We start from the raw sequence: 26,414 nt of genomic DNA, 5'->3' as shown, positions 1-26,414 counted from the left end.
TTCGTTGGCCTCTTCCAAAAAAGAAAAGTGCTGAAAACATTATCCAGTTACACATACAAGAATTTCCAGAAACAAACAAAAACATTCCGAAAACTATGGATATGAAAATGAAATATGGAATATTCCCTCCTCCTACGCCGGCATCTAAAAGAATTCCACGGCATGAATCATGTATTAAACGGATCTAAAAATATATTCTATATCTGTAGAGTGCAGGGAAGACAGAGATAGGGTAGGAGAGAGAGAGAGAGGGAGAGAGCGGGGATCGCTGCTGTCAATGTCATCGCGCAGCATGGAAGCCCCTACCTGTCTGTCTGCCTCCCGCCTTTCAAGAACATTTCTTTATTTATGAGCCCATGGAGTGGGCATCATCATCATCATCACCCCCACTGCCCCCACGGTTCGAAATTGTGTCAGACAAAGAGAGTGCGAGCGAGAGATAGATCAAGGTTAGGCGTTGGCTACCTCATCATCCTCCTCGCATATTGTGCGATCATCATCGTCGTCGTTGTTCCCATTGGTAGTGATGCTGCTGTTGGCCACCGAGGACTCGCGCTCACGCTCCCTGGCCAGCGAGTTGCCACGCGAAGTCGGTGTGTGGGGCAGCTGTTTGGCCAGCTGGAAGGCCTTCGTGAGGATGTTCTGGGAGGATCGTGTGCGTCCCACAGAGCCACAACGCTCCATGCTATACCGCTCGCGTTGTCGCTCAATCAGCGAGATTGTGTCGTAGTCATCATAGCCGGAGCAGGTGCTGCCCGGCGTGGTGCAGCGACTATCCGCGCCCTCGCCGCGGCTGCTTGTGGTGGTTGTTCGGCGCGTCCTCCTGCCCATGGCCGTCCACTCCTCCTGCACGTGATCGGTGCGCTTCAGAAAGTTCTGGATCTTCTCGCTCAAGTACGCGGACGAGGTGCGCGGATCCTCGAACGAGGGCGAGGCGCGCATCGACTGATGCACGGGCTGGCGCTGGCAGCCGAGCACAAACGACAGGTTGGCATCAAAGACGACGGGGGAGCTCTCCAGGTGCCGCATCTCGTAAGGATCCACGCCCCCGGATCTGTCCCGCGTGTAGCTCTGGGGAAAGACGCGCCTCGGAGGCGTCTGCAGGCGCGAGCCGTTGGACACGGATGAGGATATGGTGGAGCAGCGAGAGGAGATCGAATAGGCGGGACTAGGCGAACGGTTTACCAGTCGCACACGATCCCTTTCCCTTTCCCTCTCCTGTGATGCCGCCGCTGTGGGGGAGTGGTTAAGAGGCAATTTCAGCGAGATCTCGTAGTGGCTTTCACTGTCCTCTTGCTTCAGGTGTTGTTCCTTACCCAGCAAGGACGTTGAAAGCGACGTAGAGGTGCTGCTGCTGCTGCCACGCTTGGAGGATGTGTAATTGTTGTGGGTGTTGCTGGTGGTGTGGCTTGCGGTGGTGTTGCTGTGTCTTGTGTGGCCATTGCTCAGGACGGGACTCTGCTCTCGCTGCTTGGGCAGCAGTCGGAGCTGCTTCCGTGCCTGGCTGGTCGGTGGTTTTGGGGGTCTTGGCGCCAATGGGGCAGAGCCAGCACTCAGCGTGGAGTTCAGCGAGGAATTGCTGCTGTTGTGGGAAATGGTGGCAGTGCCCCCGCCGCTGCGTGTTCCATTCATGGCTGCCAACACTCGGTCGAGGAAACGTTCCTTTTCCACTCGGTCCGACTCTAGTGGCAGCGACCCATGGTCAGGAGGCTGTGGCAGGATGTGGTTCTCTGGATATGAAGGTACTTCCTCGTCTGCCGCAGCTGCAATGTCAGCATTGTCCACATTAGCAGGCGACAAAGGAGGCATTAGGAATAGGATAAAGAGGAAGGGAAGAGATTAATCAGGGGGGTGGGGAGGTTAGTGGGGGAAGCACAAATTGGGGAATTGGGTTAAGGCTGTTGCAATTTATCGTTTTGACCAATTTTAATCTAATTTTTCGTAGCAAATTTCGCAATTTTCGTGTCGTATTGTCGAGTCTCGTAAATCGAGATATTTTGGTTTAGTTTTCTTTTCGGTGAGGGAATTCTTTTGGGTATATTCGTATATGAAATGTGTGTGCGGGTTGGTTGGTTGGGAGGAGATTGTCAAAAACTTGAGACCGTTGAATGCAATTTGAAATTTATTTTCGGGCCTTAAATTTTTGTATTCTTTTCGTTGTATTTATTCTAGCTGTGAAGCACGCGCGCTCGCAATCGCAAAGAATTTCCTTTGTTTTTTCTCACAGCGGGTTTTATTTTATTATTGCTTTTGGCACCCGTTTCTTCACACACGCACGAACGACAAACGGATGGATGGATGGATCCTAACCGTATCGTATCAGATCGGTTCAGATCGTATCGAATCTCTCCCGTACGTACACGGCGCCACTTTGGGGCCTCAGGCGTGCGCAACGTTTGCTCGGCGACTGACTGAAATGATGCGTGTGCTCTTGCGCTATCTTGGGTCTGCCGGGGCTTCGGTTCTGGCCAAAAGCTCTGCACCGGCTGATTCTTTTAGCAAACAACAGATAGAGAGAGAGAGGCAGAGAGAGTGAAAGACCACAAGAGATGGCCAGAGAGTACAGTAGAGACTGACGCCGCCAAGTCAATTGCAACATCACATAATCTTTTTGGCCAGACACACTCGATTTTCGGCCAACTGTTGATGTTCCCATAATTTGGCAATCGCAGGGGGAATTATGTAAAGTAAACCCGAGAAGCAGATCCGTACCAATCCGATATCCCACATATTTGAGTGTGTCTCCCAGCTGCAGCTCAATTGTAGCGCAATAAAGTATTATTAATGATCTTTTAGAGCATTTAAGAATGTATTCTGGGCTATTCTGGTGGCACGATGTGTGCGAAACATTGCCATCCATCTCCACAGAAGCCACAGAAACATCCACATGGGCACAGATCCGATCCGATCCGATCCACACAGAAGCACTCACAAATGACTCTCAGAAGAGTCAGAGTCAGAGTCAGTTGCTGTTCAATGCCCAAAAGGCGAGAGGCTATTTATAGAATCCTTCAACAAAAACAAAAGAACAGCAAAAGAAAAGCCAAAAGGGATGAACAATCTACACATCAGCGGAACGGGGTACGAGTACTGTTATATCAATAGATCTATAGATCGATTGGACGACAGGGGGAATTGCTTTCGAAATCGATAAAGACATCTTTGTAATGGAATCTATTAATGAGTAAAGAGGAGGGCAGCGGGAGAGGAAGATTCTTTTATTCCATTTAAAGATTTTTACTTGGAAATTTGTGGATATTTATAGAACGATGGGAGGTTTCTTTACGGTCTGGATAGTGAATTGAACTTGAAATGCACAGAAAAGACAACAATGACCAAAGAGCTTCATAGAAGATGAGAAAGAATACTATTTAGCATTAATATGTCACTTTTCTCATGAAATCAAAATATTCAGATGAGTTTCCCATACTACAAGGATACATTTCCCTTAATTCCCATCAAATAATAAAGAAATGATTGATCTCATAATCTGCTTTAAAGATTACGCTTTAACGCAAAAACTTTTCTCATTTTCCCCATCAACATTTCTCTACTTTTCAGATATTTTATCTACCAGAAAACTATCTTTATGTTAGACATTAATTTTCCCCATCTTTTCGTCATCTCTTTGGCGACCCAAATAGTCGAAACGAAAGCCACGAAAGACAGCAGATATGTGGCCACAGATGACATGTCACGTCATGCCACATCCCACGTTATTTTGTGGTGCTGCTATTTTAATTGGGTACGAACTTAGAGGACACTTGTCCATCAGCTGACACTCTTTCTTTGCTTTGCTTCCACTTACCTTTGCTTCCAACTTTTGATTCTCCGCCTTGACCTCGCTGCGATCGCACTCGATCTTTTCCAGCTTGGCGCGGAGCATCAGCAGCTCCTCATTGGCAGTCTTTAGCTGCTCCTCCGTGCGATGCACATTGAGCAGCGGAGTCACTCGAACCAACAGACGCCACCAGGGCCAGTCACGTACGGCCAGGAAAGCCTTGACATTGCGCTGAATGCAGCGTACAGCGAGTTCCTAAAAAAAATAATGAAAGATTTTAGTTGGTTTCTTGTAAAGACAGGGAGGGAGGTCAAAAGTTACCTGAACTCTGCGCTGCGACATCTTTTTGCGGGCCAAGTAGCCACGACAGAAGGCCTGCAACTGTATGATGCGATCCGAGAGCAGGACATCGCGTTTGGCCTCCAATTCACTGAGAACACCAGAGCGGAAGAGGATCTGTAAGAGAGGAAACAATTATTAATAAAGGAAATCAAGACTGATGCATCCAAATCCTCATCCTCTTCCCATCCTCAAAACATACACGAAATTCATTTAAAACTCCACTCAGCATTACATTAGCTCTCACATATCAGAAAACATCCCATCAGCAATCAACTTTGCACGTGCAAAACATCATCTGGAGCACAAAAAGAAAATCAAATCAAATTCGAGGAAGGAAGTGAAGGTCAAGGTGGCCCTGACTTTGGCCCCCTACAAGACAATGCTAACGAAGGTGCAGAGCAGCGGCAGATGTTTCAAATGGCTGGGAAGTACACAGAGAGAGATCCAGAGGTTATGGTGGGGCTAAGAGCCATAGCAATTTGAACACCTGTGGCAGTAAAAAAAGAGCAAAAACAGAAAAGAGATAGAGATGCCATGCCAGAGAGCACTCCGGACAGGTGTGAAAGTGAGAAGGGGGCAATGAAAATGAAATTGTAAGCAAGATATTGCCATAAAGAGCCAAAAAAAAAAAAGAGAAACAGCACAGCAGTGGATACAATGGGAAGCCAGAGCCCTGCTAGTGGTAGGGGTTTATGCAGGTTGGAAATGCATAAACTAATGGGGCTGCCATGGGGGGCTACAGCTACCACTAGGTGCTTCCCATACAAATTAGCGACTGGCGGACGCACCTTCAAGGTGTGGCCTTCCCTCTGTCTGGGCATTTGTCTGTCCCCAAATTTGCGACTTTACTCGAGAAACTATGAGTATTTTTCGCCGCCTCTGCCTCTCTCTCTCTCTCTGCCTGTGTCTGTGTCGCGAAGAAATTTTAATTATGCCCCGCACGTAGTCAAAAATGAAAGTAAACCAATGTGAAATGGCAAACTAAATGGTCTTTGGATCGTCACATCGGACCATATGCCGGTGCGGCATGGTTGTGGGGGGATACACTAACTATCGGGCTGTCCACTCGTCTGGATACTGGGTGTGGTGTGGTCTGGTGTGGTCTGGTGCGGTGTCGTTGAATCGTCATAAAATTTAACTACAGTGTGTCACATTTCAACGGTCCATAAACTCTAATCATGGTATGACAGCGCATAGGATTCGAATATATAGAAAGTTGATGCAATTTGTGGGATTTTTGTATGCACCTTTTTGAACACGAATATGGGAAAAATATTGAATTGATTTCTACCAGGAAAACAGGAGATTTGTATGCCTCAAAGAAGGAAATCTTTCAACAAAGCAGATATTAATATGTCAAAGCAATTTGATAGACAGATGACCGATGAAAGCAATTGTAAGTAAAGTAAAGCAAGAGAAAGGAAAGGAAAGGGAAGGGAAGATATAAACTAAGGCAAAAGGACAACACACCGATGGGGGGGGTTTGGAAGATAAATCTAAAATGGCAACTGGTTTTTTGTACAATAAATATTTATTCGTTAGAGATAAAAGGATAAAGTTAGATAAGGCAAAGCACAGTAGATAATAGTCGGATACATCTGAGAGTTAAGATGGGTTCTGGTGGAGATACTTCCTGGGATGGATCTGCTGGGTAACGCTGGGGTGCTGGCTCAGTGCAGCCGCATAGTTACCTCTTTCGTGTAGGTGGGATAGATCTCCACCTGCGTTTGAATGCAACGCACCGGCTGCACCTGTGCCACCACTTTGGACGCAATCATGGCAGGGCCAGGGCCAGGGCCAGGGACTGAAGCGGCATTCGATTTAACAGCCGCTGCCGCTGCTGCCACTGCCTCAAACTTTTGCAGCAGCTCGGCGATTTTGTTGGATTTTTTCATGGCCGATGGTTCCTCGGCCTCATCGCCCTCCGATTCGCAGAGGCTGCCCGTAGAGTTGCAGGTGGACGTGGAAGTCGAGAGCACTGTGTTGCTGATGTGTCCCGAATCATCCGAGTCCGAAGAGTGCTCCAGCTGCTTCTCCTCTGTCTCCTGCTTGAGGAGTTTCTTCAGCGGCGGATCATCCTTGCCCTTTGGTTTTCCCTTTGATTTGGCTTTCACCTCCTGCACTACTTTGACCAACAGCTCCTGATTCTTATCCGATGTCTCTCCCAGCTTGGGGGGTATAATCTTACAGGATTCGAGCTTGGGTTTGCCCACCTTCTCCTCGTTGGCGTACTGCAGCTTCTGCTGCTGACGTTTCTTATTCCTCGCCAGCTGCGAGTGCTCCTTGGTGACGAGACGGCTACTGCTGCTGCTGCTCCGCTTCGGCTTGCCACTGATGTTCTCCACCTGCCGCAGAATCTCATGACCCTTGGCCAGGCACTTGACCAGCAGCTCATCGCTGTGCGCGGTCGTGGCTCTCCTGGGACCGGCTGGTCTGCTGCTGTTGCTACCGTGTATCTGTCGCCTCTCCAGCGTGGAGTTGGCTCGCTTTGGTGGCAGTGGCGCTGCAGCGCAGGAGGTCGTGACTCTGGCTGTGGATCTCCCTGAGATGCCACTGTTCAGGGTAAGCATAGATCGTGTGCGCTGCTTGCTGCTCCTGTGATTCAGCGGCTGATCCAGACAGAAGCTTTCGCTCCTCTTCCTCAAGCTCGAGTGCTTCGACACGGGTATCCTGCTGCCATTCAGTTCACTCAGCGAATTGTAACGGGAGTTCCCGTTGGATGTGGAATCGGAGCGCCGCAAGAGCATGGAATTGGCCAGCTCTGGCGACTGATAGATCTGTCGCTTGGCCCTGCCCATGCTGAGGCTGCTGTGGGACTTGGAGAGCAGCATCCGTGGATCGCAGAACTCTGCTGGCGGGGCAGGCAGCACCTCCTCCCCCATGGGCTCTCTGATCTCCTCCACTGGTGGATAATCACTCAGAATCTGGTCAAAGCTCTGCAGCACTTCGTTCAGCTTGCTCTCATCGTGTGCCACCTTCTCGAGCTCCGCAAAGATCTCATCCTCCAGCGACTGCTGCGTGAGGCTGAGACTGAGGCTCAGTTGACTCTCCTCGTCGCTGTCCACGTAGCTGCATACGCTGCTGCTCATCTGTGGCGACACCATCTGCTGTTGTGCCATCTGCATTGGTGTGGCTGCAGGTGGAGCCACCGCATTGGGTGTATACTTGCCACCGATGCAGCCGCCATCCACCTGCAGGCTGAGGGCACTCATCGATCTCGTGTGCTTGCTGCCTTTGTAGTACAGCTTGCCGCCTAGTTTGGGGCTCAGATTATCCTCGATTTTGTGGCGTATGTGGGAGAAGAACTTCTTGCCAGCACCAAGGGCATGTTTCGGCGATGTGGGCGTTGTGTCGGCAGCCACAACTGGCGGTGGTTGACTCCGGGCATGCGCCAACCTCGACTTGACCGTGTGCTTGTACATCCTCGGGCTGGACCCTGCTGGGGGATGATGTAAAGCCAGCGATCAGCGATCAGCGATCAGCAGAAGAGAGCGAGTAAAAGTGCATAAAATTCCTCGCTTTGTTTTTGTTTGCGATTTTCCTTCCACTTTCACGGGGCTATTTGGGGGGCTGAGCTGGAACCTGGCGCGTAACTCTTGTATTCGTGTGGCGTGGCGTGGCTTGTCTTGGCGTTGTTTTCTCTTTGAGCTCGGCGACGCAACTAAATTTGTTTTGGCCAAAGAGCTCAAGTCAGAGGCCCCCAGTGGCAGTGGCAGAGCTCGGGCCAAATGCTGGCTGTGCATTCGAAAGTGGCTTATCGAGCAGCAGACATGGCAGAGAGGAGAGTCCCGAGTCCCCCTCTGAGGTTGAGGTTGCACCGTAATTGGTGGCAGGGGGCAGGGGGCAGGGGGCAGGGGTACCAGACAGTACAGAGGTGAATGCAACCAAAAGACCAACGGACTACCGCACCATAACACCTGGCAACGTGTTCGATGATGCTAATTGCCACAGCCAACAATTGGTCACCGAGCAGCGAGCGAGCGACCATCGAACACATGCCCCCCGATTTATGTATGGTTTGTGTCCCCATAATTAGCATTTACCATCATCATTATTATTATTATTGTTATTATTATCGTCAGCAGTCCATCATCATCTTGTTGACCGACGTTCAAAGAAAAGTGAAACAAGTGAGGCAATGGAATGGTAGGGCTCTGGGCCTCGCCTCTTAGGGCCCCGCTGGCTACTTATTTGTGCCTTTTCATTGCCAGCAATTGGACTTGAACAAACAGCACACAAAAGGTACAAAAAGAAAACAGGCAGAGATCCACTTCGTATACGCAATGCAATGGCACCGGAAAAGTGTCAAACAAACAACGAACCAACCAGCGAGTGTGGCAATCGCAGAGGAATGACAAAGGTCTAGACCCCACTGGCACTGGAGTTGAAAGGTCAGTAACCGAGAAGCTATGGGATTCCCATACTACTACAACTAATTGGCAGTCCAATAGGGAAATCTACTTTTGACAGCTTTCTGTTAAATCAGGAAAATCGAGCGACACAAGACACACACACAAAGTGCAAAGAAACGCAGTCAAATAATCTAGGGGTGTGGCTGCATGACACTTGACACCAACATGTGGCTAACGAGAACTCAGATGTTACATTCCAAATGGGATGTAGAAAGATAAGGGATTGATTCGACTTAAGAGAAGATAACGAAAAAGCAACATGGTTGAGGCACGAAACACTCAAGATGCGCTCCAAAGAGCAGTATATCGTATATCATATCCAGAGACACATTTTATAGTATTTAAATATTCAAAAATCATTCAAAATTATGAGCTATATATTATTTAAACTACAATTAGCAACATCAACATTTTAGCCAACCTCAAAGTCAATATTTCCCACAGAAATCATCGCCAGCAATTGTCCTATCAACAAGGGGATAATCCGTTAAGTTATCCCTGCTGTTCAGCATCAGGAAATAATCTAGAGATCAACCATAATTATCCCCGGCTGTATCATCATCCATAAGCATGTCAATGGGGGACCTTTGTGGCCACAAAATTGATGTAATTCCAGCGCAAACGTCAGTCAGGCCTGCATGGGGCCCTACGAAAGTCATTCGGAAAACGCATCTGCTGCTGGCTTCCTGGTTATTGTTTCATAATTAAAAACTAGTTTACATATGCGTAAAGCCCTCGGGTTTTTCGGCAGAGACGCGCCCCTTCCCACACAGACCGAGAGAGAGAGAGAGAGAGAGAGAGTGGGAAAGAGAGACACACAGAGAGAGAGAGGCGTTAATGAAGTTTTCGTGTTTTTCGGAGGGGGCTTTTGTTTTTGTTTTTTTGGCAGAGCTAATTTAAAAAGCATTTCCCTTTGGTCCACACTCTCTCCGCTGTCTGTCTGCCTGTCTGATGGAGCGATGACAGAACCCGCCTCAAAACCTCAAAAAGCTTATTATATAATCCCCCCAGTTATAACCAGGTTGGGCAAACCAGACAGACAGGCGTGGAGAGGCAGAAAGGCACTCCCTCTCTGCCTCTGCCTCTGCCTCTGCCACTGCTTCGACGCATTTCTAATGAAAGCGAACGCTGAAAATTTCACTTCGGGGAAACAATTTTAATGTGCATTGGTCAAATGTGGCTGCGGACTGTGGCGCGACTCAGCGACTCAGCGACTCGCGGGTAGAGCCTACGGCAAATGCAGGTTGCAACGTCATTTTCTGTATAATTTTTTGTTGCTTCGTTTTTGGTGAAAGTCTCTCTGAGCGGCCACAGACACAGTTCGATGTGTGGCTATGGCTCTGGCTCTGTCTCTGTCTCTGGCTGTGTATGTGTATGTGTTCGTAATCATAATCGGGGATACTTGGAATTGGTTTTGGATTCGGATTTTGGACACTTTCCCGTGCACTTTTACGTACAAGCGAACGAGCAGCAATGAGGCAGACTGCGGCACAAACCAAGACTGCGGCCAAGAGTCCAAAGATCGTGTAGTCAGTTGGTGTTTGATTCCTCTCTGGCATGAATATCCACAAAAGATATTCACTGGACAATCGGTGGAGGACACTCGCGTTGCCGCTGGAGAGGCACATAGGCGGCGGCTTTGGGCACATCTCGTCGAGGGAGAGAGATAGATTCGAGTCGTCAGGCTATTTCCATTTGTAAAAACCAACTGAGGAGACGCTGGTCATCTTCCCAGTCGCATCGCAGATCGGAGATTAAATCTCAGGGGGAATTCTATGCCACCGACAACGAACAGCAACAACAATGGGCTCTGGCATGGCACGACGTGGATGAACTTGACCGTGAAAGTCGTCAGAGACACACATACAGCGGACAAACTGGACTTGCAACAAGTGACGTCAACAAGTGGCTTTATTACGATCACTTCACTGGCCATCTACCCATCCCCATCCCCATCCCCATCCCCAAGCACAGTTCGATTCACAGTTGCAGTTGCAGGCGATGAGAACAGGAAATAAAACACCCAGCGAGCAGCCAAGTGGAACCCCGAAGATGATGCTGCATGCAACTGATATCTGTGCAGCAGCACATACACTTACGGTAAGAAGAATAGCAACAGCAATTGGTTTGGTTCAAGCGCTGTATGAATCACTTTTTAGAGTAAACTTTCAATTAGAAAGTGAAACAGCCAAAATATTTTGCAAAGAATATCTCTAGGGGTTCAACAAGTTCTTAATTATACATTTAGTTAGCACATTCATTCACACACGCGAACGAGATTTCGCACATCGATCATTTGAAATGCGAATGAACAACAGTTTTGTTTTGAAACAACAATAAATAAAATGTAAACCAGAAACAGGGAAGTAGAGGATTACCACTAGAGAATTGATCTTAATTTTCCATCCCCATACAAATAGAATGCAAAAATCCATTCTAATTAAATTACTGCCAAGAGAGACAATCAATAAACACAACCAAAATTGCCTACAACACAGATTCTGCTCTGCTTTGCGTCCAGTCATGCTTACACAAGAATAAATAAACATTTAAGCATTTGCCGAAGATGATTAACCAGTTCTCTTTTCGGGCAGGTGTTGCTGTTGCTCCAAATGTGATCACAGCTGTAGGCTGTAGACTGGTAGACTCTCTGGTAGGCTCGCCTCTGCGGATACACATCGCATCCAGAAATGCCGAACTGGAGTTCCCGAGTTAATGTAATAATTGCAGGGTAAACTGCAATTTAATGAAAGGATATATATCTTGGCATGTCAGCCACAATTAAAGGAAACTGCGGATGGAAACGACATTTCAATGATCGTAACTTGGAGAGCGTACGCAATGGAATTCCAAGGTAATTTCTTGCTTAGATTGAAAGTAACAACGAATTTTTATGGCAAATAAACAGCACAGTTGATGTTTCGTTTTGTTTCGTTTGAGATAACAATAAGCTCACATTATATGGTATTTGCTCTCCAGAGAAGTATGTAAATCCTGTCAATAAACATTTTTTTGTAACAACTCGGCGCGAAATCCACACACACACACACGACAAGTTGGGGGTTTAACGATCTCTATACAAGTATTTATTGAAAAAACTCATTCATGAGTCTTCTTCCACAGAGGGGCAGAGTGTCAGAGGGGCGAGAGATCATGTCGTCATAAGCTAAAGACCTGCTAAATGGTTTGTCAAAACACCTGCTGGCTCTGAACCCTGCTAACCCATTGGAGATTGCCCAGACTATACATCTCCCTCTCTCTTTTCGTATCTCCGATTATCCATGTCGCAAGTATCTTCGTTCTTATGAAAGATCAATGACTCGTCATTGCTTTCTGTTTGCGGTTATCGTTAGTCACTCTACAGAGAAGTCATAATTGAACTTGGAATTGGATCAAACCGTTTATGGATCATAGATTTCGTTAGTTCTTAAGTGAAAAATTAAATATGATTAACAGATAAGTACAAGTCCCAAAATATATATTTTCTGTAACAATCTCTAATGTTTGTATATTGCTTTGCTGGGCAATTATTTAATTATTTTGCTGTCGTAATTCCTTGCGTTTTGTTAATCAATTTCCAATCAATTTTCCAGTCAATATTAATGCACGCCCTAGGCTGAACGATCATCTTATATAAGAGCAAAGCTCTTCCGAAACATCATGGATGAGCGCGCGTTGCGTTGCCAGAAACTGTATCTCTCAGATACACTCACCTGCGTGTTGTTGGGCCACTTTCTTTTTGTGCATCGAAATTAATAAATAATCCATGAATAAAATGAATATCTTAAATGAATACCTTCAAAATTAGCATCGATTTTCAGGTTGGGTTCTCTTCTGGTTGGGGCAGTTCGTTCATTCGGCATGGATCAATTGATCGGCGGAATTCGCAAGTGTTTGCCTGCACTTACGTGTGTAGGGCCTGCCACTGCTACTGCCACTTACCACAATTGCAGTGGGGCAACCTCATCAAGCAGTCGTTCATCATGACAGTGACCGGGCCGGCAGGCGTCGCCCCTGCCTCTTCAGAACGGGCTGAGCGACAGAGCGACAGAGCGGCGGCGGCAGAGCTTTATTTAACCAAGCCTCCATCTAGAATTTTGCCATACTTAAGCTCAGAGCTTGTAACACTTCGGACGGTGTCCGCTCAGGTCTCAGATCTGAAGTCTCTCTGCTCCGCTCAGAAATTCGAAGCATTTTGCGTTCTTTTAGTGAGCGGCAGCAGCTTCAATTTAGTTCGAAAAAACACTCAAAACTTTAATTAAACTGGATTAATTAAGTGGCTCGTGTTGACAATCGGCTTGGACCTGATTTCTGTGGAAATTTGAGGATCGTAATCCAATCGTAAGATGCAAATCCGAATGTTTGTAATGGCGGTTTCGCAGCTGCTGTGTGTCAGTGTCAGAGCGGGAAGTGAGTAAAACTGTGCCCCGAGTGATCTTAACGTTCGATCTACGATCCATTCTGTTTCCTTTTCCAGTGTCTAGTGGTGTCAATGGCCTCAAGCGGTTTGCCTATGAGCCGGGAAAATGTGCGATAACCATCTCAGAAGTGATCAATGGAATGGTCAAGACGGAGCTGGGGATGCTCTTCGGCACACGGGCACGAGTGTCGCAGAGTCAGTTGCTCCACTATGATCTCTACACGCCGCTGAATCCCGAGGTGCGACAAATTCTGCGACCAGGAGATTTAAGCATGCTCAAGAAGTCCAATTTCAATCCCAAATGGCCAGTGAGGTAGGCCAATCCACCAACGCTCGTTAGTAGTCTCCTTCAGCTAACAATCTGTAACTTATTTTTGCCAGAGTTTCCATTCATGGCTGGTCGGGTAGGAGCGATTCCTGCTCGAATGCTGCCATCAAGGATGCCTATTTGTCGCGCGGAAATTACAATGTAATCATCTTGGATTGGAGTCGCCAGTCGCTGGACATTAGCTACAAGCGTGTGTCCAAGCAGCTGCCCGCCATTGCCGCCAATCTCGCCAAAATGCTGCGCTTTCTGCACGACAACGCGGGTGTGCCGTACGAGAATATCTACCTGGTGGGGCACAGTGCTGGCAGCCACATCTCCGGGCTGGCGGGGAAACTCCTGCAGCCTCAGCTTCTGGGCGCCATTTTTGCCTTGGATCCCGCCGGTCTCACGCAACTGAGTCTCGGACCGAGCGAGCGACTGTCCCCTACCGATGCCATGTACGTGGAGTCCATCCACACGGATCTGACGCTGCTGGGCAATCCGAGCCATCGCCTCAGCCACGCCTCCTTCTTCACCAACTGGGGCCTGGGCCAGCCGCATTGTCCGAATGCAACGGCCACGGAATTTGACTTTGTTTGTGACCATTTCGCGGCCTTGTATTACTTTGCCGAGTCGGTACGTCGTCCCAGTTCGTTCCCGGCTTTGCGATGCGGTTCGGCGGCAACCATACGGTCGGCCACCTGCAATTGCCGCAACAGCAGCGGCACCAGCGAAAGCTCCACTGAAGCCAGTGGCAGGAACTCCACGACAGCCAGCGACAGACACGCAGCCATGCGGCCGACATGTCGTGGCGATCAGTTCATGGGCGGTGAGCCAGCTGTACAAAAAAATGGCGTGTACTACCTCAGCACACGGCGGCAGGCGCCATACGGGTATGATGATGGAATGGTTCACATGCGACCGCCAAAGCCATCGACCATACTGCAGACGGGGGTCCCAAAAGGGTGGCTTATGTAGAGACTCGAGCAGCAGCACTCGGAGCATTGCGAGTGATCAAAATTGTGATCTATCCATGTGTATCTATGTTTAAGTTTAGAACTAAGTAAGCCATTAAAATGCAAAGTTTTCCCTTTAACAAGAGGTTTAAAAGATAGATGGTAGACAGGAGATAGCAGAGGGTAAGAGTAGAGAGACCCTAAGAGTAGAGGAACGAGACTCAAATGGCATTCGAAGTGGCACTCCCACAGAAGAAGCTCAAGATCAACAGCTGTACCTATTAACAGTTGCCCTATGAGAATTATGATTCCCTGAAGTTTCTATACCAAAAATTCCTACAATTTTGAACCCAACTTCAACTATACCTCAAGTTTTTCCCACTTTTGATGGCCGATTTAAGTTTAAGTTTAAGGCTTAAACTACATTCATTTATAAGGAAAATCCTTCCCCGACTCACCTGACTAGGACCTATACGATAGCTAGCCACATCCAATTCATTGATGGCCAGTATCTGCTCCACGCTTATATCCTTGTTGTTGGCCAGCTCGCCGGCGAGGAGGCCAAAGCGACGCACAAACTCCAACAATGGCACAGATTCGGGGAAGCCCAGACGATGGAGACGCGCTGCCTCCAGGACTTGAGAGCCGCGCAGCTGAGAGACAGAAAGAAGAGAAGCGTTTATATGGCTGCCGCATTTGCCGGATATTTCTTGTATTCTTAGCTGTCTACCTGACTTCGCAGCAGGGGCACGTTCACCATCTCCTCCTCGCTGGCCGTCTGCCCCGTCGCAGAGTGTGGCGAGCCATTGGCTGTGTATTTGGCCTGCTTTCCGGCATTGTGCTGCAGCAGATAACAGTGCACAAAGTGGGTGCCAGTGCGACGCAGGGTATCGATGATGCCATCCACGGTGAATTTCACTTGCAGCATAATGGAATTACGCTTCACGCCCGCAGTGGTGAAGGATCGGCGAATGCTGGACACACGGCGCAGCGACTGGGTGCCCTCGAGGCCGGCAAAGGAGCCACAAAAGACCATGGCACCGGAGCCACGGGTCAGGGAGCCAATGTACAGGCGATTGATCTCCTCCCGGCTGCTGTCCTGCAGCAGGGACACTGCATTCCGTATGCCCGGATGCTCGCGACTGTTGCGCACCCACCCATCGACGGCATAGAGCACTGGATTCGTGCCCTGCAGGTGATGCAGCACAAACTGCCGCGTACCGGCGCACTTGCGCAGCAGCGAGTGATGCTCCCGGTCGCCGTAATGCGAGAACAGGCGCTCCAGGAATGTGTCGTCGTTGGAGTTCGGATAAATAGCCTCTTCGTCCAGCAGCCTGGGGGAAGGGAAAGGCTAAAATTAAAGGAAAAACCCCAACGGAGACGCCTGGGAATCCTCACCATAGCATGCCTCGACGATCGTGCTCGCGGAGATCGCGCTGGGAAGAGCGCACCACATGATTCTGTGGCGCCTTGTCGATCAGCGAGATCAGTGGGCCCGGATGGCACTCCGAAGCCTGATCCGCCTCGATCTCCACCAGCTCCTGGGCGTACCGATCGCGCGGCGCCACCAGGGTGGTGTGATGGAAGAGCATTTGCAGCCGCTCCTGCAGATAGTTGTGCCGCAGATCGGCCAGCGTGGCTCCCAGTTGCTGGCCACAGCTGGCGGGATTCTGGAAGCCAGGCGTATCGATCAGCATGATCGAGGCGATCGTATGAGCGGAAGTACAGATCTGACGATTGATCAGCGCTACCACGGCGGCCAGTGCCTCCGAGTACAGGCCAATGACGAGCGCCTCCAGGCACTCCCAGGCCCACTCGTGGCCATTGTCAGAGGTGGGTGACTTCGACGGACTCAGCCCGCCATTCGGGGCATTCGGCTGAGTGAGGCCAAAGGCGGCGCCCGACAAATCTTCGAGATTCACGCCCAGCAGCCCTGCCGCCTTGCGGGCTGCCGTGGGATTGGCAAACTGCGTCCGGGCTGTGGATCCGGTTCCTAGTTTGGTGACCCCCGCGACTCCCAGATGGTAGATGGCCGCAAGTATGCTCCAGATGCCACGCACCGCCTTCGCATCGATGTTGAGCGACTCGAAGGCCTGCACCGTGCGCATAAAGTCATTGGCCGCCCGATGGCGATCCTCCAGCTTTTGGGAGAGCGATATAAACGGATGGCTATCCTCCGAGGTGATATTCTCCAAGTGCAGCTCCTTCTGCAGCAGCCCCGCGGCCCCTGCCAGCAGCCGTGTCATAATATGGAAGCTGTGCTCGTGCGCCAATCGTCGCCCAGCTCGCTGTCGCTCGGGTAGGAGTACCTGTAAGAGGATTACCATTAGCAATCTGCAAGTGTGGGTTATTACTCTTCCTTCCACACACTCACCTGCAGCGAGGCGGATGCTATTTGTCCCGTCTGATCAAAGTCCAGGCTCAGCAGCTGCGTCATGCGTGTGGCATTCGAGTTGAGGCAGGTTCTGGTATTGCCAAATGCCTCCAGAATGGTGCACAGGGCATTCACCTTTTCGGCATTTATGAAATTGTTATAGGCACCTGCGGAGAGAGCAAGCGTTTTAGGATCTATTCATTATTTTTAGAGAATTTCGAAATATTTCTAATCCATTCAAACTCCTAAGAATAAGTTAATATCTGTTAGCCTTTTTTCTTGACTCTGGTTATATTTGGGATCTTGATTGTAGTCCAGTAGTCTGGTCGATAACTACAGATACTGGAGATACTTTTAAAACCACGCTGGACCATGTACCATTGAAATGTTTGGCATTATTCATATTCATCTTACAACAATATTGTCTTGAATTTAGATATTTTTAGCAATTTTTGTATGGTAATCTGGTAGAGAGACAGAGGTAGAGAAGTAGAATTAGGCCACAATGGAAAACTAGTTTCCATATTTAAAACTCTAATTTAGATCTGATTTTAATGATTTTTATAGATCTGCTGGATTAAATCAATATTTTTAGGGCTACGTTAAAGATTTCTTTAAATCTTCAAAACTTAAATATGCCGCCAGACGAAAGCGATTAATTTCTACACCCAGAAATACTTCTAATTAGTCTGTAAAGCAAGAAAATATTCCCTATATATTAATATATATTTCCATTTGAATTTCCCCCAGACTGTCTGGGGCACAAAATGAACTGGAGGTGGTAGTAGGCTGGGGCGACTAATTGCAGCTGCATTTTCTTGGCCAACAATGCAAATGAGCAAAACGAATAAACAAACATTCTGTTGGCTGGGCCAAAAACTGGGCCAGCCTACAGCCAAATGCAGTTACAGTCGATAGATAGACACAGACGCAGACACAGACACAGACTCACGGCATAGAAATAGACACATACCAGCGGCCAACGCCAAGTAGTTTAAAGCATGCTTGAAGCTTGTGGATTTGCCAGAACCAGATCGACCCATGAATATGAGGCTCTGGTCGCGTCGCGTCTCGACCAGACTCCTGTAGGCGGTCTGGGCCAGTGAGTAGACGTGGGGCGGCATATCCTCCGTCTTGCAACCGCGGAACATGGACACAACCTACACGAGAGAGAGAGAAAGAGAGAGAGAGAGTGCAGAGCAGCAGATAAATAACCAGATCGCACACACAGATTCAGATTCCGATTTAAGCGACCAGTTGGCTTCTTACCTTCTCGGAGTAGAGGGACAACGGGGCCATCGGATTGACCACGAGCAGCGTGGGCCCCGCCTTGGTGTGGATGAGATTGCTGGCATACCGCTGTCGCAGGCAATGCAGCACCGACGCCTCATTCAGATACTTTAGCTCGCAAATGTCCTCGCAAAGGTCCAGGGCTTGGCTGTTCTGCTTCTCCACATCGTCCTCGTCGACGGTCAGCTGCTCCCCGTTGTGCAGCAGTCGCACCAGCATCTTGTGCGGCTCCTCGTGGGCTGAAACTCCTCCTATGGTTGGCTGCTGTGCTTGGCGGATGGCTGCAGTGAAGCCTCCACGATGCACTAGCCACACACGCTCTGGCTCCCGCTCCGGTTGCCCGGTGGCGGCAGCATCAGCCCCATCCGCTGCATCCAGCGGCCCACCGCCAGCAGCTGTTGGAGAGCTGCCTGCGTCTCCGCCTCCATTGCCATTCTCGTGGCGGCTCTGCGAAAAATTAATACCAAAAATTGACGTTAAATTGGGGTCAACATTTTGTGGCGGAGCAAAAACTTCACTACAAAGCAGTTCTCTCGATGTTTATTTTGGTACACACTCTGTGAGGGATTGGGGGCCAGCATTTTCACGCATTTTTTCCATTTATTATCGTATCGCACTCCCTGCCAACAGATGCTGACGCGAAGACACAAAGCCGCGAAGACTCGACGCAGTAGAGTTTCTTTTTTGGGGTTTATTTTCGGTTGCATTTCTAAATTTGATGATGTTTTCTAAATCCTAATTAGCCGCCCAGACGCCGCGCCAAATGCTATTGGGCTAGACACCAGAAGTTCTTTTTTGCCTTTGCCTTTGCCTTTGCCTTTGCCTCTGCCTCCGACTACGACGGCGCGGATGTGGTTGCACGGACACGGAGACGATACACGGGACACGCCATTATGCAACGCTCTCTGTACAGCGAAGTCTTCTTCGAAGTCAGTTCACATTTTGTGGCTTTATGTATATATGGAGCTGATTTCTGGGGTAGAAGGAGCAGTGCTCTGCATTTCCTTTTGAATTATGAAAAATACTCGCATCATTATATTGGGCAAGGTTCAATAGCCCTCAATTAGCACTCAGGAAAACATGTTCCTCTACTTTAGAGGAAGTTGGGAAAGTCTCTCTGCTCGCACACGAGATATAAACAACTTTTATTCATTGATTTGTATACCAATTAATTATGTTATAGTTTGGAAACTCTTTTGAAATGGTTTGTGAATGGAAAATGAATGTTTAAATTAAAAACTGAATGAATTTTGGTATAAAATGGGAGTGTTCCAGCCCAAAAAGCTTCTCTAAAGAGTATTCATTATCTAGTCTAGTTTTTCTTGATTTTCCAACATGATAGACCCGCTTAAGTAGCCACCAAATTGATTGCTCACTTCTCAGTGTTGTAGCCAGTGTTTTCCACGCATTTTCATCTTTCCATCCGACCATCCATCGAGCGCGGAACTTGTTTGAAAGAATATTTAGATAAACACAGAAAAATACGCGTCTGGCGCATGTCCACTGTCAATCAATGCTGCACTCCAGAATGGAGCAACGGAGCAACGAGTGCAACGAACTCCGCACAGTTTGCTTCCACTGAGAGTCAGAGTTAGAGGAAGGGGATGGGGCACGGCACACACACACACACACACACAAATTAGATATAAAAGAGTCGGTGTGCAGACAGCGACACCGCGAGAGACCTGACTAATTAACATGGCTGTGGGCATAGATGGCAGGGGGATTGCGTGCGGGCATGTCGGGGCACCGGCTAAAAGAATATCAAAATGGAAAGACAATTGAGGTTTAGCTAAAGCTTCTGTCTCGATAGTGTATCATATCCCTCCCACCCCGATACCGGCAGAACCTCTAAATAAGACAGACAGCTACGATACGACGCTAACTCCATTCCGTTCCTAAATGAGCACTTCCGCTCATTGGAGTCCATCGTTGTCGTTGTCTTTGTCGTTGTCGTTGTCGTTGTCGCGGCGGCACCGCAGGCGTATTGAGCCATAAAGGCCAGCCATAAATGCAGCAACAAGACAGCGGACCATACCACACCACCAAACCATACCGTAAATTATGAAACTCGCAGACTGGGAACTGTGGATTGATCGGCCCACGCACCGTCCAAGCATAATAATAATAAAAGGTCTAACAACTAAATCGTACATTGGGTTCATGGATCGGCAATCTGATACGATACGACCCGATCTTTTGTTCACTTCATTCGTTGTTGCTTGTTGCTTTTTATTGCATCGATCCATCGATCGGTTGGGTTGGAGAATCACTGGAAATTTTTTACAATACGAATGCAACAGTGCCAGAACACTGTTCATCAGGGTTTTTGTGCAAGTTTATGAACTAGGGAGGGAAGGGTGTGAAGATCGTAACATAAAATCCAAGACACTTCTTGGAAAACGTTCGTTAAGAGCATTATAACTACTTCAAGAAGAACCCAAATGATGTTCTTTAGTAATTCACGAATTTAGCAAATTTTTAAAATGTTCAAGGGACAAAAACTAATCTCGAGATTCTAGCTGTGTTTTTTTTTTAATAGAATAGATAGAAGTAGAATCTTCTTATCAAAAATGCTTTTATAGATCAATAAAGATCATCAGAGATATTAATGATCTTTCATTGGTACAAATTTCCACTCTGTTTTCGTTTCTAGTTCGAATGATCATTAAATTCTGAGCCGGTCTGAATTCAGGTTAGATCAAAATTCAAAGTAAAACCCAAAAATCTTCTTTCATATGCTAATTGGAATCTCTTCTCTTGCCTCCCAGGGTAACATTTTCTTTGCTGCTTACTGTAGTTCATTCTTCATGCTGCCTCATACCTCATACCTTTTGTCGCTTGACGCTTGCATCATAATTTTTGTAGTTGCCGGCCAGCGCAGTGGCCCAAATGGCCGGCCATTGGAGGCCAATGTTTTGGGCATCGCGACGTCTGCGATAGGAGCTCCTTAGGCTGGGCACGGGGGACTGTGGGGCACTGGCAGCAGCTGCGGCATATTTGGATGCGGCCACAGCAGAACTGTTCCAGGGGGGACGGATGGATGCGGTGGGCGGCGAGGCTTCTGCCTTGCTGCGGAAACTCCTCGAACGATTGGTGGCCCGCTCAAAGATCGGTGTAATTGGCAGCGGAGAAGTGGCAGGAGCTACAGCAGCTGCCGCTTCCTTCGCCTTGGTGGCCGCCAGACGCGGTGGCTTTGGCGGTGGCACTGCCCCGCCCGTGGATGATGAGGGCCAGCTGTTTGAGTTCTCCGATCCACTCTCGCTGATCGTCTCCGAGCTGATGCTGTTCTTTCGCTGTGCCTTTGATGTGGCTTTCGATGTTTTGGAGGGTGTTGGTACTTTCTGGATTCCGGATTTGTTGGTGCCGCAGGCATGCGCCTTGCCCGTGCAGCCCTTGTGGAAGGAGGGATTCAGTCCGGAACCGGGTGCTGCCGGTACAGCGGGCACTATGCCGCCCCGCAGCGTCTGCTCAAAGCTCTTGGGCTTGAGGAACATGTCTAGCAAATGGCTGCAAATGGCTAAGGCTGTGTGGTTTTTGCCTACCAATAGTCTGTTATGTGATCACTGTTTGTGCACACAGACAATTGTCATGGCCAGCAGCAACACTTGGAGCATGACCAGAGCGTTGGACAGAGCAGATCGGAGATCTCCGGAGCGGACTGAAGCGGGACAATGGCAGCAGCAGGGAAGTGAATGAGAAATTGGAGCGCGTTGAAAACCTTGGAAATGTTTGCTTTTGTGGCTATCCGAGCACTTAGCGCTGCTTTGACATTAGACACAATTGCTGCCTGCTGCCTGACACAAAATGGCCAATCATCGATCAGTCCGACGATCGAAACGGATCGCTCTTTCAGTTTCGGTGAGTTTTTCTGTTTTGCTGTTTTTTTTTCTGTTGTGTTTTTGTTGTTTGATTGATTGCACTGCGCAAGACTCCAGTCACGAATCTACGTCTCCGAATCTCCAAACTCTCGTCGGGGAGTACAAATTATGAATTAAAGCCAAACTCGTCGAGTGACAGCCAGAATAATCGTCATGGTTGCCTGTGCCTGTCTGTCCCTCCGCCGCATAGAAAACATTAAAATCAACTTCGGGGGCCACTGCGCCACTCCGACACTCCGCCACTCGAATAACAACAACAAATTTCACTGTGGGTGTGTGTGGGGCCGTCGTGTTGCTTCGTTTCGTCTCGCGGTATTTTCTTTACTTGATCTTCCGTCGTAAACCGAACCTGGTCAAAGTTTTCAGCGTACTGACGGCCCTGCTCCCAAGCAGCAAGCCCCAATGAGCCGACCGACCGACCAACGACAACAACAAACAAACTAAAAACAAGTAAGAATAATGTGGGGAATGTATAGGCAAAGGGGATTCCCATTAAACGGAGTTTGCTTTTTAAAGAGTTATGGGGAACTTGTAAGAATTCTAGATAGATAACCCAATCGATTTTCGATAATTAGGGGTAGAACAATGTACACCGAAACACTACCATAATATTTATAAATCCATAACTTTAACAAAAGATCATCTCTAATATACCCCCTGTGCCCACGGGGTATCAAAAGACACAGGCAAACGCAGGCACAGTCGAAGTCTTCGTTGACGTCGCTGCTGCTGCTGCTGCTGCTGGGGCTGGGGCTGCTCTTTGTGTAGGCTGCGCCACCGCTGTTCCAAGTGGGTGTAGAAATGCACACACAGCTGCGCTGCAGAGTCCCGAAGTTGCAGTCGCTGTCAACGCAAGCAGCGCCCCCCTGGCTGCTTGGTGTCCAAGGTATATTATTGAGTAGAAAAGGTCGGACTAAAGAATAATTAGACGAAAGAAGATTCCCCCTAAGATAAAGGTAGGGGAGACACACAAAATAGATTATCCCAAGACCAAAAATATCTCCACCTTGTATGCTATATGCCCTGCCAAATTCGTGCCCATGGCCCCAGGCGTACTACTGGGCTGCACTAGGGATCGCAGCCTCTGCTGCTGTTGTTGCTATCTGAAAGACGCTTTGAAGAGTGGGCTGGCTGCTGCTGTGGGACTGCTGCTGCTGGCGTGTTGCATGTTGCATGGATGAATGCTAAAATGCATACCAAATGCAGTTCGAGTTTTTCCACAGTGTTGCCAAATCGGTTTATTTTTGTAGTCAGTCTGCGCCTCCGACTTCTTCTTGAATGGAGGGTAAGAATGAGTAAGGCGCTGAAATATGTCAACGCCTTCGACGCGCCCAACCCAACCCAACACAGAGCCAGCAGCAGAGAGAGACACATCCACAATCGACTACGAAAATATTTATAGAAAGGGACTAGCCCCCGCCAAATCAGACTGGAGGATAGCCAAAGATACAGATACAGATACAGATATGTAGATAGATAGATGGATGGCTGGATGGGGGACGGAGACCCACAACAACTGACAGTTTCACAATATTTGTGCGAACTACGAAGTAAACACGGCGAGAAAATGTCAAACACGTTTCCAGGCATAGTCAACAAGTCAATAAGAATTGCATCCACAGTGTGGATTAGTGAGTGGTGGCTCAGGGATGGGTATACGAGAATAACGGAATACACTTTTCAGGAATTGTAAAATTAGGGATGTTCTTTATTAGAAATATTGATCTTAAATTGAGCATAGATGGTTTTCCTATTCTCTGGGAATACTATTCAATTGCGGGCCCCTTTTTAATCAAGTGATAACGTTTGATAATTTATTATCAATAATTATCGATAGAGTATAGATTAAAATCTATCATTTCACTCTTTCGAACATAATCACTAGAACGGAAAGACAAATATAACATCATAATGGCAGAAATGTAAAAAGGAACTAATTTCCAGTTAGCTACTACCTGTGCTAACTGATTGGGAAACAACTTCTACTCATGACTAACCTCACAAAACTCTTTTCAGCAGCTGAATCATTGACACATTCCTCAGACCGAATGAATGAATGAATACAGATGAGTACATGAATATTTATAAATTACAATTGCAGACGGATGCTTCGGTAAAACTTAAAAAAGCTCTATTTATCGACGAAACCCATTAAGAATATTTCCATCCCAATTGTTAATGGAAAAATCAGAAAAAACGTTATAATAAACATTGAATGCAGGTTCTCAAGATCTCTTATTTTCGCCTGATTCTCTTATTCAATCACCTGCCCGCCCCATAGTTTTATACTCCTACTAATGGACAATGTCGTTATGCAGTTCATTTATGAAGGGGCTTGGTTTGGTTCATTGCAATGCTAATCCATCAATCATTGATCTCTGCTAACGATCGAGTGCTCACCTGACGCTTAAATCGCTTGCTGGCACTGCGCCGGAGGGTGTTGCAGTTGCCATTGGTAATGGAATGATCGATCTCCTCCACGGTGGCCGTAATGGGTGCCATACACCGCTTGCTCAGTTCCACCAATTCAGCCACAGGCTGCACCTGTACAGATGGGAGATGAGAGTATTAGAAGGCACTTAAGACGGAAGAGGGGTTGGTACTTACCTCAACGGTGACAGCATCGCCGCTGTTTCGTATCATCTCGATGATAATCTCTCGGGACAAGTCGCCCACGGGCGTGCCATTCACTTTAATGAGACGATCGCCTGGCAGCAGACCCGTGGCGCCGCCTCCAGCACCAGGCTCGGCGAAAATCACCGGCCGAAAGATGGGCGACGTCAGCGACTCCGTGCGGTCCAGGCAAATGGCCTTGCGCAGGCTGAAACCAAAGTCCTGGCGCGGCGACTTCTGCCGTCGAATGACCAGCTGGCGGGGCGGTGGTAACTGCACCAACTGCACTGGCGGCAGCGGCAGCTGCACATCCTCGAAAGAATGCACCCGGGCCCAACGGTCGATGCCCTGCGACTCGCCAATGGGACTCAGCGAGAAGGGGGGCGTGGCGAAAGAGGAGTTTGTGGTATCTGTGAGACTGTCGGCGCTGGGCGACGGCGATGTCAGCACATGGAGTTGCGGCACCTGCGGCGGCGCTCCATATCGGGCATTGGCCGGCAGGGTCATGGCCCGCTGCTGGTGCGGCTGATCGCCGTCGCTACGCAGGCTCTCGACGGAGGTGAAGGAGGTGCCATGCTGACTGGAATTGGAGCCAATCGAACCGGCTGCTCCGCGTGCCGCTCCATCATACAACAGCTCGTTCTGGATGGTGTTGCGCATCAGCATTTCTGGTGTGCCACCAGTGGTTCCACCACCTCCACCTCCGCCGCCGTTGCCCGCTGTGAAGGTGATCTCCTCGTGCACATTGGTCATGTTGCTGCGGGAACCCTTCAGAATGCCACGCTTTGGTGGTTTGGGTGGCACAGGAGGCAGAAAACGATTCTGGGAAGAGGAAAACCATCAGTTAGGATCACTGTAATCTACAGAAGAAGAACCTTACTGAACTCACCTTTAGGCCACCGGCAAGCAGGGAATGTGTGACCTCGCTGTAGTTGACACTGACGCCAGCGCCGTTGGACGAACGACTCTCGATGTGCGTCATCACAGATGCTACAATTTCCTCATTGCCACGATCTTGCTCGGAGCCGCCTACAGTGGCAGCTCCAGGACCTGCTGTTACTAATGCGATCCCGTTACCCGATGCATCCGCATTTAGGGCTGCAAAGAAATCCGCACTGTAGTCCGCTGTGATGCCGCTGGGCAGCTTCTCCTTCTCCTTGCGGCGGCCGCGGATCTTCAGGGAGCGACGCACCTCGTCCAGGCGCAGCAGCTCGTCGGTGCTCATGCTGCCGGAGACGCCGCCAATGCCGATGCCCCCACCGTTGGTGCCGACGACGCCAATCCCTTTAGCCTCTTTGCGGAGTTTCTTTTCGCGCTTGCGGCGCTCCTTCTCCTCGTCGCCGGCACTTTTCTTCATGAAGTTGAACATCTTCTGTGGTTGTGTGAGTGTTAGTGTGTGTGTGTGGGTGTGGGGGGTCCTTACGTTCTAGCTGTGGGATAGGGATAACGATAGGGTTAACACAATTCAATGTGTATAAGTTCAAGGGCGTGCCCAAATTACATGTGACAAAGCAAGGTAAGCCGGCCGGAGAGAGAGTGAGGAACTTTACGGCTTGGAAAGCGGCACTGCCTTACCTTCTTTTCAATCTACTTGTCATGGCCCGTTAGTCTGGAATAATTCGATTTGCATTTTATCTTCTCTGCTCTCTGTCCCTCCCACTCGTTTGCTTGCGGTTGCGTTTTTAGTTTTCTCACACTCTCTCCATCTCACTCGCACGCTCACCAAGAAACCCTGCGAGCAATGCACCCACCCGCCGCACAAACAACAGTTATCTTCTGCCAGCCTGCATTCGTATTTATGTATGCACACACGCGTGTGTGTGTGTGTGTGTTGTGTTTGTGTATTTGCAAAATCACATAAACAATGGCATATTTTTCGTTTATATTGCATTTTCACTTTGCTTCTGGCTTTGCTTTGTCATTGGGTTTGTTGCCCGTCTGCCCTGTTTTTGTTATTAGTTATTCAATTATGCGCTTTCTTTTTTCCATATTTATTCCATGATTTTGTTTTGTTTTCTCACACACGAGCACTCACACA

At 48.6% G+C, this 26,414-nt stretch overlaps 3 protein-coding genes across 8 annotated transcripts in view; 1 reads left to right on the top strand and 2 right to left on the bottom strand.

Moving 5' to 3' along the window:
* LOC117586456 (unconventional myosin-XVIIIa) overlaps positions 1–26,414 on the bottom strand; it is a 32,826-nt gene that overhangs the window by 5,938 nt on the left and 474 nt on the right. For 2 of the 6 annotated variants that reach the window (XM_034276502.1, XM_034276501.1), the window contains exons 2-12: positions 25,266–25,806; positions 24,371–25,198; positions 24,164–24,307; positions 17,862–18,329; positions 17,566–17,752; positions 16,593–16,759; positions 15,617–16,527; positions 14,949–15,552; positions 14,677–14,871; positions 4,103–4,237; positions 3,809–4,036 (exon numbers count right to left, since the gene is read on the bottom strand). In XM_034276502.1, the coding sequence (XP_034132393.1) occupies positions 3,809–4,036; positions 4,103–4,237; positions 14,677–14,871; positions 14,949–15,552; positions 15,617–16,527; positions 16,593–16,759; positions 17,566–17,752; positions 17,862–18,329; positions 24,164–24,307; positions 24,371–25,198; positions 25,266–25,745 (4,347 nt within the window). In that variant the 5' untranslated portion in view covers positions 25,746–25,806. Of the gene's footprint in view, positions 1–465; positions 1,838–3,808; positions 4,037–4,102; positions 4,238–14,676; positions 14,872–14,948; positions 15,553–15,616; positions 16,528–16,592; positions 16,760–17,565; positions 17,753–17,861; positions 18,330–20,713; positions 22,084–24,163; positions 24,308–24,370; positions 25,199–25,265; positions 25,807–26,414 lie in introns of those variants that run through there. The other 4 variants (XM_034276504.1, XM_034276503.1, XM_034276506.1 and 1 more) reach the window with 4 other exon arrangements.
* LOC117586458 lies at positions 5,666–7,853 on the bottom strand. The gene has a single exon (XM_034276508.1). The coding sequence runs from the start codon at positions 7,543–7,545 to the stop codon at positions 5,794–5,796; it is 1,752 nt and encodes a 583-aa protein (XP_034132399.1). The 5' UTR covers positions 7,546–7,853; the 3' UTR covers positions 5,666–5,793.
* LOC117586460 (lipase member H) lies at positions 12,637–14,358 on the top strand. The gene is made up of 3 exons (XM_034276512.1): positions 12,637–12,945; positions 13,013–13,268; positions 13,337–14,358. Exons 1-3 carry the CDS (start codon positions 12,882–12,884, stop codon positions 14,238–14,240), a joined length of 1,224 nt encoding a protein of 407 aa, XP_034132403.1. The 5' UTR covers positions 12,637–12,881; the 3' UTR covers positions 14,241–14,358.

Source organism: Drosophila guanche, unplaced genomic scaffold (genome assembly GCF_900245975.1).
Source record: "Drosophila guanche unplaced genomic scaffold, DGUA_6, whole genome shotgun sequence".
NCBI classification, from domain to species: Eukaryota; Metazoa; Arthropoda; class Insecta; order Diptera; family Drosophilidae; genus Drosophila; species Drosophila guanche.
Note: the sequence above shows the minus strand (reverse complement) of the source record. Positions and strands in the feature narration are given on the sequence as shown.